The sequence below is a fragment of the Gobio gobio genome, assembly GCF_949357685.1.
Source record: "Gobio gobio genome assembly, chromosome: 15".
Lineage (NCBI taxonomy): Eukaryota > Metazoa > Chordata > Actinopteri > Cypriniformes > Gobionidae > Gobio > Gobio gobio.
In genome coordinates, this window is record NC_137108.1 from 19870017 (window position 1) to 19884673 (window position 14657).

Consider the following 14657-nt stretch of genomic DNA (forward strand, 5'->3'; position numbering starts at 1 on the left):
AGGTAACGGTCGCCACAACGGAAGACCTGCCTCTCCATTCATTCGATTGGACACTAGAAAAAAACGCAATGACGTCAGGCGCTTTTCCTCTAAGAGTTGATTTTTTTTCAACTTCAGGCGCTCAGAGCGCTCCTTCTAAACCGTGGCACAGCAGGCGTTTAAAACATGAGGCACCAGTGCGTATAAGCAGTGAGCGTTAGAAATATCAGAAATCTATTCAAAAAAGGCGCCTCTCGCTGCAAAAACGCATTCTGTGTGATCTGGCCTAAGACATGTATTTTGCCACTAATCTTAATTGTTTAATAGAGTGTAACAGTTGGGTTCCGGAAGTAAAAACCCTAACCTATCCCTAAATTGATTTTGACTTATAAACCTTTAAAGACAGACCTACTGTGAGCTATGAGGTTGTTAATCCATGGTATTTGCTTCTGCTGAAACGACATTATCCATGATTCTGTACAGAAAATGACACCAATCAGAGAGTCGAAAAAAGCACTCCCAAAAGTCTCCGCCCACTCCCACGAACGACATAGTCGCTCTCCCTAAGCTCTCAAATTACTGAAATGTTTGTATATATATGCACATTTTGCAATTACCTTAAATATATTGTTTTTATACATATAATCAACATTTGTAAATGAGTAGCATTATATTATATGTTTGCAGCACTTACTAAAGCCGTTAGGTACACAGTCTTGTACCTTTATCTTTTTGTCTGATTTTCAAAAACATTATTGCTTCAAATCAAAGTTTGTAGTGTGTGATTCACCCTGTAGCTGATTGCTTGGTTCATGGCTCCATGACTAACTATTTTAAAATTCCAATGGGAAAAATAAATGAAAAAAATACTTCCGGAACCAGCAGAGCTGGAAAAGGGGGAAGGCACTGTTGCGCTCTATTGTTTTAAATATAATTAAAAATTTTAATAACACTGACAACTAGAATTGCTATGTACTATTTTTCATAAAATCCATTTGGTTTGATATTTTGTATCTAATGTAATGACAGTAAACATGTTTGACCCATAGACTGTAAAAAAATATGGACGTAGTGTCCGTGACGTCACCCATAGGATTCTGATGAGCCGTTCTGAAGCGCAATGGTGGCCGTTGCCATCTTGGCAGCGCGTCATCGTGCGTCACTCCCGGATAACAGAAAATGGGCAAAAAGGCGGGACGTGGGCGGAGCTTAAGTGACGCGATGACTAACAGACAGCAGATAAATGGCTATCCACCAGTCACTCGAAGTGGCCACGCCCTTAATTATGCAGAATTTTAAGGCTTTATATAATGTAAACGAATGAGCTATAAAAAAATTCACCCCCCTCACAGTTGTCATTAAGGGCAAAATGAGCCGTTTAGACCAAAAGCACAATTTGTACCAGGCTGTAAACATGTTTTATTCTGCTCTAAAGTTGACCATTTTAACATGGGGCTCAATGAGATTCTGCTCCCTTCTGGATCCTGTCCCTAGCGGCCAGTCGATGAATTGCAGTTTGAGGCACTTCCGTATTGGCTTCAAGAGAAACTGCGGGAGGTTGCCGCTTGGTTTGACCTAAGGCTTTAAACACTTTTTGTGGCCACTGTACATGCTTATATTTGTTTGAGCTATGGGGGTTTTCTCAAGGTATAAATCTAGATATTAAGGCATTAAAACGTTTCCTTTCCTGACAGATGGAGCCGATGGAGAGTTCTCTGATGACCAGATGCCCCGACTGCCCCCAGTTGGGCCTCCATCCTGGGACAGCAATGTGGTGTGCATACAGCCCGCCCGAAACCTCAGTCGTCCTGATGGACTGGAGGAACCAGAGGAGCCGCAGAGCACTGTGAGTTCATTAGGGCTGCCTCCACGTTCAGCCATTAGAAATGATATAGAGGTGGGATTAAGGTTTTAATCAAGTCAGAACTGCAGATGGGTTTAAATTCTTCCCAAATCTCTGTCTTTCTTTTATCTGCACTTCTCTCTCCACTGCGCTGGCCTCCGGAAGGGCTTAGCTAAGCTGGCAGTATTAAAGCCCTGGTAACCCATAGCAGACCCATTAAGAAAGTGCTCATGCTTGCAACTAATTGGGCTCATTAGCCTTGCATGGATAATGGTGAATATACCTAACTAAACATGGAAGAGCTTCAGTCAGTTGCTGTAAAAGTCACTTTTCATCTGAAGTGACTTGGGGATAAACTATCCATTTACAGTATAGACTTTAGGGGTGTAACGGTACACAAAACTGACGGTTCGGTACGTTCCTCGGTTTTGAGGTCACGGTTCGGTACGGGTTCGGTACAACAGTTGTACAAAATTGCTTTTTACTTATTTTTTTTCATTAAACAGTGGTTTACTGAAAAAAAAGTGTCTGTCCTTAAATTAATTAAATTATAACTAAAAGTTTATTGAAGATATTGCTGTGTAAACTATATAGGGAGCCCTTACTTGCACATTAATATTAAAGGTTAACAACAGAGCCAAAACTATTAGCCTGAATTCAGTTGCTATTTATTTTTAGGTATAATAATCAACACTCATAAGCTTCACATAAGGCTGTTTTTGTATTATTTTCTAAATCTACATTCTAAAATTATGTTCTTTCTCCAATTCGTTGTTGAAATATAGCCTAATCATTTACACACAGTGAGTGTCATTTTCATGACAGGTTTATTTAAACATACATGAAATAATCAAGACATCACTAACAGGTTAAGTAGAACATAATGAATATATAGGCTAATATAGTGCATATACACTCACCTAAAGTCTCCTGAGTCCTGGGGCCTGTTCTTCGTACCTCGCTTAATACATCTAAGATGATTTGACAGATCCCTGATCTTTTAATCGTGATTACTGATCTCTGGCTAATTTGGTTCTTCAAACGAATTTGCGGATTGGATTAAAATATCTGGATTAAATGATCTAAGATTACTGAGCGTTCTTTTTTTCCCTGAAGAGGGCAGATGCATCGATACTCGAAACCACGATCAGCAATGCAGCGAATGGCTGGCGTCAAGACAGCAACCTAATGACATCATATAATTAAAAAGCCACCTGGAAAAAAACTTGACAAATTACACAAAAAACCCCCACGAATTTCTGAACCTTTATAAGGAAATAGCCAAACGACCAAACCAACATAAAAGTTATAATAGATAAATGATAAATGTTTTTTTTTTTTTTTTTTAAACATGATTACCAATTATTTATATTCACGATTTTATACAGTATTTGTACACCCTTTACATTTTTATTTCAATGTTGTAATTTAATTTTTAATTTAATTTGAAGCAGATTTGTAACGTGACAGTTTTTTACGGGTCAAGATCAAATTATCCTCTCTTGCGCTGCATCAAGCCACTCCCATAATATCCGTGATCACTTAATGCACGGCTCAGAGTAACTGTACAACATGTGTGTAAACCAATAAAAACAAAATTATATAAAGTAATTATTCCATCACAAATAAATCGCTCAATCAAGTGGCTGTGTCTATAGTATTATACATAACATTATACATTCTCATATACATATACAATATAACATTTTTCTATTATTATTTAAAATTATTATTATTGCCCCTGGTTCAGTAATGAACTCTTGTAATAAAGTAGCAGTGGCTGGGACATATTTTAAGTATCACCTCAAGATGCAATCTAATCCTGTTTACATGAAATAAGCCTGCTCCCGAGCAGGTTTAAGCTTACGGACCTGTTACTATGTCAGCAAGTCCAGGATGAGCTTCGAAGAACCAAACAATCCAAGATCATGCCAAATCGTCAACAATCAAATCCAGCTAACTGAGTTAGCGAGGTACGAAGAACGGGCCCCTGCTCACATCGAGTTCTCTTTTGCTCATGAACAAACAATAACAACACAGAGAATTTTGAGTATTCTCGTATTAGGAGTTTTAAATTGGTTAAATAACGTCTTAAATGAACTTAAAGAGTTGTGAGGAAATTAGATGCGCGGGACAGCGCGTGAGATCTGCGTCAGCGGTTGTTCTTAAAGTGACAGGAGCACTGATGATGCCTGTCATTAAAGGGTTAGTTCACCCAAAAATGAAAATTCTGTCATTAATTACTCACCCTCATGTCGTTGGACACCCGTCAGACCTCCGTTCATATTCGGAACACAAATGAAGATATTTTAGTTGATAGGCCTCCATTGGCATTCAGTACATTTATACTCCCAAGACCCATAAAAGGCACTTAAAACGTCGTTACAAAGTCCATCTCACCACAGTGGCTCTACAATAATCTTACGATGCGACGACAATAGTTTTTGTGCGCAAAAAAAAAATCTAAATAACACCTTTATCCAACTTGTTATTTTCTTCCGTGTGTGTCTCCACGACGCATGCGCGAGAATATGACGTAGCGCCAGCGTTTTTGGTTGGTTGCATTTTTGGTTGAACTAACCCTTTAATGTTCATCAAAGAACAACGGGAACAGAGAAAATAGTAGCTTTAATGAGGATTAATCTATATTTAATTTATTAATTATGCAGTTAAGAAAGGTGTTTGATAACTATTACATTTCTGTATATGTCTAACAGGGAAGAAACAGGTAAAAATAACATTTATTATAATGGGTTTATGTAAAGATTGTTTTAAGTTCACTTAAATTAAAAGTTGTTTTTTTAAAGCCTAATAAATGTTGAAATTGGGAGCTTTCAGTTATACTGTAATGTAACGTAATTAATGAAAACCTAACTTAATTCATAAAAACATGACAATGCAACACATTTAAAATATGCTGTCAATAAATTGTTTCTACATTAATTTGGAGAGTAATTGAAATTATTACAATATCAAAACATTAAAAACGTGATTAATTACAGAAAAAAAATGTGATTAATTAGTTTTTTTTTTTAATCGATTCCCAGCACTACCTAAAACACAATAATCCGTTGCAGTTTAGCTGTTTATTCAAGTGCATTTTTTTGTTAACAGACTGAGAGTCCATGGCTTTTTTTGTTTTGGTTGTTTTGTTCATTTATTTTGAATGCTTTCTGTTTTCTGTGTTAAATAGTCTCTAGAAATAAAAGTTTTTTGATATTTCAAAAGGTATACATGCATTATTATGACATTATCATTATTTTAGATGAAAATGGTCTCAGATCAACAATATTATCGTTTATCGCAATAATTTCTTGGCCAATTTATTGTCCAGCAAAATTTGTTATCGTGACAGGCCTAGTTGTATCCTCAACATACCTTAAGATATTAATTCATGTTTATTCTTTAGGAAGAGCTGACGTGTCTGCAGTGATCAGTCGTCACATTAAAGAGCGTCAAAACGGCATTTATCGTTTTAATTCCGTGATAAAATGGACTATAAAATGGATACTTAATATGTTTGTGTGGGAACTAGGACTGAAGTGTGTTCCGCGCTTAAAACAAGCCGAGCTAGCTGTTAACTGTTAAAGATTGCATTCGTAACCATTCGGTACACACGCGCACCGAACCGAAAGCCCTGTACCGAAACGGTTCAGTACTAATACGTGTACCGTTACACCCCTAATTGACTTAAATGTGTAGTTCACCCCAAAATGAAAATTGTTGTCATTACCAAGCCTGTATGACGTCCTTTCTTCTGCAGAACAGAAAAAAAAGGATATTTTTGTGCACACGATGAATGCCCAAAACAACTGACTTTTCACCCAAAATTATATTTAGAATTCTTGTATGCAATGTTTTAATTTCTTTTTTCTTTAAAAAAAAAATGGAAGCTCATATACAGTATGTATTCCATTCCTTAAATCCTGAGTTAAATGTTCAATATGTATCTGTGATTTGCCCAGGGGTGTGTTTCCTACTCAATGACACAACTCACTGGTTAACCACATAGAATGATGCATTGTTTGAGAAATTGACTAGCCTAGTCATGACTGTTTCCCAAAACTGTAGTAGCATGGTCACACCTCTGGTGTTTGAACCACATTGGTTCAACAATATAGGACTGTCATTTATGACGTCACATGAAGGTGGTGGAGTAATAACTACTGTTAATTGATTCTAGATCGCAAATCAGGATTATTCTTCATTTACACAAACAACAGAAAGCCATTCATTTAAAAAAAAAATCGAATTTGCATAGACTTTACTCCCGTATGTAAGTGGTTCATTTAGTCAGTGTCTTTTTGATCCCCATCTTTTCACTTTATTTGATGTTTGATTGATCGCAGGATCCCTCCGGGGTTCCCTTGTGCATTTTTGCACATGTGCACTGTTCAGATACTCATTAACATGCTAAAATGTCTTGATTGAAATGTATATTTAAGTGGAATGAAAGATATATAAATGTACAGTAGTGATGCGCCGATCGTGGTTATATCTTCAGACACTGGGTCGGGCGGGTCAAGTAATAAAAAAATAACATTCCAAAAACTGGGGGTGGGTCGCGGGTGGATGAGAGACATTAAGATCATTAATGTGTTGATTTAAAGAAAGACACAGAACTCTCACTTCACGGTAAAACGCAATGAAACGTGGGTCACTCCTTTACTTTCATTTTCAACAACAACATATAGACCTTATGTAGCCCCGCCCCTTTTCAGCGCTGCGGTTGTTGTTTTTTAACTTCCGGTTTGTATTTCCAGTGATCTTACGTATTTATGAATAATCAACGCTTCAAAAACGTGGTAAATAGACATCTTTGAATGCTTTCAAACGCTCCCGTGTGTATCTGTGCAAGCGCTGTTTTTGAAGCGTTGATCATTGTAGTCAATCACAGACATATCTGTTGAGCACGTGAACACAATGGCCAATCAGAGGTGCTTAAGTTTGTCAGAATCCGCTCAACAGTGTTCAAAATGCTAGGGGAGACCCTGGTATCGTCACATTTTTGAAAGTTCCGACTTTGTACTGAAGTACTGGTACTTTTGACAACCCTACCAAAATTATGCCGAACGATTCTTTTGGGAAATACACTCCAGTTCATTAACAACATTGTGATTTCCTCCTACGTAATTGCATATGTTTAGAGACCGACAAAATTTCTCGCAATATTAATCATTCACGGTCTAATATAGGTTTTTAGGTGGTTTACGGTTCCTGCTTTTGCTGACAGGAAATGTTTTTCTTCTCTCCCCAGCAAACGAATGATCAGCCTACAGCCACTGACCCTGCAGATTTCCTCAATGATGGACAGATACCGTTCTGCTTCGAACCAAGGTAAGAAAGCGCACACACACAAACCTCACGGCTGTTACCTATCATGTGGTTGAGCTTTGGTTGCGGTGTGAATATGTGCGTTAGCTCAACGGCCCACCCACATCGCCTTCACACAGATGCTGTTTTACTGCCGTTCACTCTCCTGTTGGTCCAGCAACTTATTCACAAACAAACACAGCTCACCACTCTTTGTTTTCCTCATTCAAGCTTTTGTTTTGTATTTTTATTAGCCTGCTTTCGCCCAGTTTATTTGAATTTCTCTCTCTCTTGCAGCGGGGAGCAGAAGCGCTGTCCGCTGTGTGAAGTGATCTTCCCTCCTCATTACGACCAGTCGAAGTTTGAGGAGCACGTGGAGAGCCACTGGAAGATCTGCCCCATGTGCAGCGAACAGTTCCCTCTGGACTGCGACCAGCAGCTCTTCGAGAAGCACGTCCTCACCCACTTCGACAGTAACGTGCTCAACTTCTAGTCGAGAAACCGAATACTGGCCTCCACTTCACATTCACATTTGTGTTGCAGTTAACAGCCACTTTAAACAGCATGTTTAGCTTCGAGCATTCATCTGTAGAGAACTGATTCTTTATTTAAACACAGTCAAGGTGAGGTTTGGATACTGTTAATGAATTCCAAATGACCGGGTGGCGTTTTAGGGTCTTTTATTTATGTCCATTTTAGTTGGGGATTAATTCTGTCTATAGGACCGTACTGTTTAATATAGCTCACTTTAACTCCTCTCATATCAAGATAGCAGGGAAGGTGGCGAAGAACACTTTAAGAACACTGAGCAAATGTCATATTTAAGCATTCTTGGGAGAACCGTCCCCAGGTTCCATAGTTTAAGTCAGGTATCGCCTACTATTTACTCTGTGCAGGCAGAGCAAAGCTTTTTCTGTCAGGGCATATATGTGACCAGCTAAGAGGGTGATTCTATATTATGAAATTATTTTAGAATAAGCTTTTAAAGATAAACCTCGATAATCAAGTTATTTGAGTTAGTGTTTTTTCTTTTCTCTATTTGAATCACTTATTTTAATTGAGTTGCATGCTCACGTTTCCTGTGCACTGAAATCATAAACCTCTTATTTTTGTTCCATCTCTTTAGTTAAATACATTGGGTCTCTTACTGTGTGAGTGTGTCTTACATGATCTAAACTAATAAAGATTTACTGAAGCAATATTTATTCTGGTCACGTGGAGTTCATATTTCAAACATTTTCCTTGGCTTACCAAAACTGCATTGTAAAACTTGAATTTGAGTATTATTAGTACTAAATAATACATTTATTAATAATAATAAACTATTATAATACATTTATAACAGTATTGTTATTATGTTAATGTTTTTAAAATAATAATAAGTTTGAAAGGAACATAGTAAAAATTTTAAATAACTACTTTTTGGAAGTTGTCCCACCAGAACTTTGACATTTTTGCTAAGACCAAAAACAATATGTGTAGGCTACTTGTTCCAAAATATATTATTGTAGCAACAATGAGTTTCGGGGAAATAATTAATTCAAATGGTATAACTGTTCATGAGTCTATGAATATGATTTGCTTGTTGTACAGACAATAGTACGTATAACGGAACCTTTAATCATTTAAAAGTAACCTTTATCCAAATTGATTTCTTCATCAATTATCAATCTTACAAACCTTAAGAAACATTGATCTGTTTGATCAGGACAAATAATATTTCTTATGTTTGTACAATTTGTATTACTGAAGTAGTAATACAGGAAAATCAAGCTTAAATCGGTAGCTAAAATCTTACGTCTCATTGACTTCGGTATTTGTGAGCAAAACAATACGGATTCAATTTAATGCAATCATTGGGTTTTAATAAAACAACTACAGTTTACAAAGCTACGATTCATACGGGGAAATATGCATATATATGTAGGAGAAAACAAACAATATGGTACAAACAAGGAAACATGAAACTTAACGAATAATATAAAGGGAAGAAGAATGATGGGAAGAGAGAATTAACAAGGGAGAGAGAGAGAGACAGAGAGAGAGACAGCTTCACAGTCCTTTCGCAAGAGCCCTTAAGAAATTCATATTCCCGTGAACGGGAATAATTCAGACAACCTTTTCCAAGCAGTTTGATTGTGAAATAGAATACTTGCATTACTAAGGCTTCTCGTGTAAGTGTCTGAGTTCGAATCGTCGGGGAAGTTCGCTAAGGATTTGCAGGTCCAGGAGAATTTCTTTGAAGTTTAGGAAAGTCGCTCCAGAAGTCTGCCGGTTTCTCTCTCTGTGCGGGGAGGCCTTCTCTCAGGGTTGGGAAGACCAGGGTTGGTCTTCCCCTTCATGGCGAAATGCCAAGAGGTCCGTTCCTTGTGGTGGCGAAAATGCAAAGAGTTGATGGTCGGTTCCAGTTTTTATAGAGGGGAAGGCCGACGCCCAAAGAGTTCAACGCTCCAATCTCTTGCGGCTACACGATGACGCCTCGGATCTAATCAGCGTAACACACAGGCCCTTTGTTTAATTATGATTTGATTAGAAAAGTCATGAGGGCTGTGAGGTGTTCAAACTTTGGCCTTCCAGCCAGATGACTGATTGAATCATTACTGTTACATTATCATTATAACTATTATTTTTGAATACTCATACTAAATGGGTTACATAAATACAACAGTGTAAAAGTTAGGAGTGTAACAATACATCGAGCTCATGTCTAACGATACGATGCATGATGCAACGCGTTAAAAATCAATACCTGTAAGGCTATTTATATATTTAAGAGGCACATTTGTTTTAATACTCTCCACATTTTCACACAATGTCAGTCTATGTATTATAGCCAACGCGTGCATTCTTTATTTATTAAAAAAAATGATTTTGAAAAGACGCTCGAGACAGTCAATGGAACTGTCACTGTCCCGATCCGGCCAGTGCTGAAAGTTGATCATTTTCTCGTGTATAAAGCATAGACCGTAAGCCTCGCAAAAAGCAGCGAGCACTCGTCTCAAACAGACCACAAATAGGCCACTGAATTGATTATTTTACTTATTTTGTGCTTCAGATAAAGTTCTATAGTTTTGCATTAACCATGAATCGCTATGAATCGTTCTTCACATTGACATGTAAAAGTTTAACATTTAATTAGTAAAACTGTTAAAAGAAAACGCTCAATAAACTGCTGCATAGGAGCGCTGCACGCTGTGACTCTGTTGCTTCAAGCGCATCGAAATGCGTATAAGTCCTTTGAGCTTTTCATATAATACTTTTGCATAATTAAATGACATTCATAGCATATCCTGTTCTGAATCTGACCTACCTATAATTTGTTGCTTCATTAGAAATATGCGCTATACATTTAAAAGAAATGTCTTTTAATTTTTAATTTAAAGGGGTGATGAATTGAGAAATCAACTTTCCTTTGATATATAAAAGTTCATCATGATATAAGAATATCCTGTACATTTCTGAGCTGAAAACTTCCTTGTTAGTCAAAGAAAAGCTTTAATTGACAACAGGCCCAGAAAACGAGAGATCTCAGAATATGTCGACCACTGACGTCATAGAGTGCAGAAGCACCGCCTCAAGCCCACCGATTCGTGGAGCTAAACGGGTCGCGCTACCGAGCAATAAACATGCCGCTTCCAGCTCACGTGCGTAAGACATTGCGTGTTTGTCCTCTTCATTTCAAGCAGAATCGATTGTAAACTAGATACAGGTCTGGATTTGCAGACATATTGAGATTAAAACACAATGCTTTGCCTTCTATATTGGATCCGACAGGAATGGTGCAACACACACTCATGTGAGTAAAACATGTTTTTTTATTTACATGTTAGTATTGCATTGTTACAGATCGTTTGATATCTATTGATTACATACCTTAGCACTGTCACAGGCTGGAGAAGGTGTAATTGGTTCATTCGTGATCAGGCTCGGACTTGTAACGCCAGTGCTAGCAAAGCCCAACGTCCTGGGGCTATGCGCTTTTCAGACGGGCTATCACCGGCCTGCAGACGGGCTGTAGTGAAATAACATTCCTTTCTTGCTTGCGCGTGTGTGTGTACGCGGTTATAACTGATTGTGCCAAGTAATACAGAAATAACATTCCAATCAATTGCGGGTGGATGAGAGATGAATCATTGTGTTTGTTTGATAAAGATATTTTGCAAGTCATGTGAGCGATTCCCCAGACGCTTTCAAAACAATTTCCACATGTACTGAGGGGAGTTGAAGCTCATTAAATATGCAAATCTTATCCAATCCTAGCCATCGGCATGTACTTCCAAGTGTTCAGTGATGCATGCTCCCATCCAAACCGACCGTTTTTCAGAGAGCCTCAAAACCAAGGCAGAAAGTAGCCTATTACTTACTCATTATGTTTTTGAATGTAAAAACCACGCAAAAGTCATAAGTTGACCTCAGACAACGTATAACAAAAATGTAAAAAGCCAGTTCATGACCCCTTTAAATTTTTTCCCTTGATCAGTTTTGACATTTACACATTTTAGCAAAGAAGCCTAAAATACTTTCTTGACTGTTGTCATGTAATCAGAGGCGGACAGTAGTGAAGTATTTTTACTTTCTACTCAAGTACATTTTTCAATACTTTATCAGTGGGTTTTTTCGGAAAACTTTTACTATACTACAATTCAAAGCATAATGTATAATGTCATACGTTTTACTGCACTACATTTCATAAATATATATTTTTTTTTTTACCTTTAATACTTAACTACATTAAAACTGTAGTACTTTCTTACTTGTACTCAAGTAAAACTTTGAATTACTTTTACTTGAGTAAAAGTATACAGTAGGCCTACTACATTTTTAATGTAGTTAAGTATTAAACGATATTCAATATGGAACGTAGTGCAGTAAAAAGTATGACACTATGCTTTGGAATGTTGTGAAGTAAAAGTTTTCCAAAGAAAAACACTCTGATAAATTATAGACACTACACTACTCCACTACTGTCCGCCTCTGCATGTCATAAGCCATTCATAATCAAGTCATTAGATTACTGTGTGAATTTTTTAATATGTGGATGTCCCAATCAGGGTGCAGGATGTGACATTTTTAAAGGAATGTTTGTTATATATTTTGGTTGCAGTTGTGAGTTAATAAAAATGTAACTGGTTGTGTAAAATAGGCACATAATATAATATCGAAATATTGATATACCCCTGAATCGAATCGTATCACAGAACTTTTTGAGGTATCGGGAAAATATCGTAACACTGGCTATGAGAATCGACATCGTATCGAATTGTAATGATCCATACGATTTACACCTAGTAAAAGTGGTCTGAAACAAAACAATTTTTTAACTATTGCATATATATTATAATTATACATATATGTACTACACAGTACACACATTTCTTAAATACAAGTGTGTGTATTCAAATATACTGTACATCACAAAACGAAACTTTTCCCATCTCACTTGTTTATTTTCATCTGTTAAAGAGAGAATGATAAACAAACCACTCAAAATTTACAAATAAACATTTCTGACATAAAAAACCCCACCAATATAGCCACCCTTCTTTTGAATAACAGCCATAAGCCTTCCATCCATGGAGTCTGTCAGTTTCTTCATCTGTTGACGATCAACTTTTTGTGCAGCAGCAACCACAGCCTCCCAGACACTGTTCAGAGAGGTGTACTGTTTTCCTTCACCGTAAATCTCCCGTGTAAGAAGGGCCCACAAGTTCTCAATCGGGTTTAGATCAGCTGAGGAAGGGGGCCATGTCATTATTCTTTCATCTTTAAGGCCTTGCCTGGCTAGCCTCGCAGTGGGGTACTTCGATGCATGTGATGGAGCATTGTCCTGCATAAAAATCATGGTCTTTTTGAAAGATGCAGACTTTTTCCTGTACCATTTCTTTTAGAAAGTGTCTTCTAAAAACTGGCAGTATGTTTGGGAGTTAATTTTGAGTCCATCTTCAACCCGAAAAGGTCCAACTAGCTCATCTTTAATAATACCAGCCCATACCACCTTGCTTGCGCCTGAGTCGAAGTGGAGCTCTGTGCCCGTTACTGATCCAGCCACGGGCCCATCCATCTGGTCCATCAAGAGTCACTCTCGTCTCGTCAGTCCATAAAACCTTTGAAAAATCTGTCATCAGATATTTCCTGGCCCAGTCTTGACGTTTCAACTTGTGTGTCTTGTTCAGTGGTGGTTGGGTTACAGCCTTCCTTACCCTGGCCATGTCTCTGAGCACAGAACACCTTGTACTTCTGGGCACTCCAGGTAGTTTGCAGTTCTGGAATATGACAGCACTGGAGGATAATGGGTTCCCGGCAGCTTCACGTTTGATTCTTCTCAAACCTTTGGCAGTTAATTTTGCTTCTTTTTATTTTTATCAACACGTTTCTTGCAACCCTATTGACTATTTGCAAAAAAACGTTCAATGGTTCTGTGATCACGCCCCAATATCTTAGCAATTTCAAGTGCTGCATCCCTTTGAAATACTTTTATTTTTTTATTTACTTTTCAGAGTCAGTTAAATCTCTTTGTTTGCCCATTTTGCCTGGGGAAAAGAAGCTGACCAATAATTATGGACACCTTGTTGATCTCCTTAAGCCCGGGACACACCAAGACAATGATCGGCCGTCGGCGACGACGGGCTGTTTTTGAGTGTCGGCCGACTTCGTTTTTTCGGTGTGTGTTTTTTCGTTGGCCGTCTGGTGTTTTTTGAGCCGATTCAACATGTAGAATTGGTGAGAGAGAGAACTCTTACCCCTTTTCCACCAAGGCAGTGGCTGGTGCTAGTTTGGAGACAGAGCCTAGTTTCAAATCGGTTCTTTGTGTTTCCACACCCAAAGCACCAGCTCCGAGCCAGGAAAAGTGGTTCTTAAGTAGCACCAGAACATTGCTGGGCTAGAAGTAAGAACCGATTACGTCAGGCGCTGGGGGCGGGGTCAACAAGACAAACACAAACTTGAGACCCGCCATTTTTTAAATAGCTAATGGAGTTAATAGTTGCTGCTCGTTTGTAATCTCCGTCTATACAAATCACGGCGAACTGCATGAATGTGTTGGATTCGCTGTGTTTTGATGCCGCTGTAGGATTGTAAAGCCATGTGAATCAATAGTAACGCAACGTTTGCATTGTTTATGGAAGGTTTGTTCGCAGCGGTGAAGCAGTTTGCTTAAGAGGTATTCAGATGTGTTTTGTATATTTAATATAGTTATTAATATAACCAAATTTGTTTCAGTTATATAATATACAATATTATATATTAATTCGAAAGAATTCGAATAAAAAATAAATTAAAAATGTTTAAATGTTAATTCAATTAAAACATTATTTGTTTTATTGTCATCTCACACATGGATCTGCATTCAATTAATTAGCATCAAGCAAACAATATAATTTTTTAAAGATTACTTATTACCAAACATATTACATATTACCAAATATGTGGCGATGTGCACTAAGTAGGTTGTGTAAATCGCCATTAAACAAAAGAAGTAGTAGAATGGCGCACTTCTTCTTAGCGTCTGTTTCCATGGTGAATC

The 14657-nt window shown here is 37.7% G+C and overlaps 2 protein-coding genes across 14 annotated transcripts in view; one reads left to right on the plus strand and one right to left on the minus strand.

Moving 5' to 3' along the window:
* tax1bp1b (Tax1 (human T-cell leukemia virus type I) binding protein 1b) overlaps positions 1-8338 on the plus strand; it is a 46480-nt gene extending 38142 nt beyond the window's left edge. For all 13 annotated transcript variants that reach the window (XM_079836194.1, XM_079836193.1, XM_079836195.1 and 10 more), the window contains 3 exons: positions 1674-1825; positions 7080-7159; positions 7433-8338. In XM_079836194.1, the coding sequence (XP_079692320.1) occupies positions 1674-1825; positions 7080-7159; positions 7433-7628 (428 nt within the window). In that variant the 3' untranslated portion in view covers positions 7629-8338. The remainder of the gene's footprint in view (positions 1-1673; positions 1826-7079; positions 7160-7432) is intronic.
* Positions 1-14657, minus strand: part of gtf3c6 (general transcription factor IIIC, polypeptide 6, alpha) — a 1355101-nt gene that overhangs the window by 867323 nt on the left and 473121 nt on the right. The window lies entirely within an intron of this gene.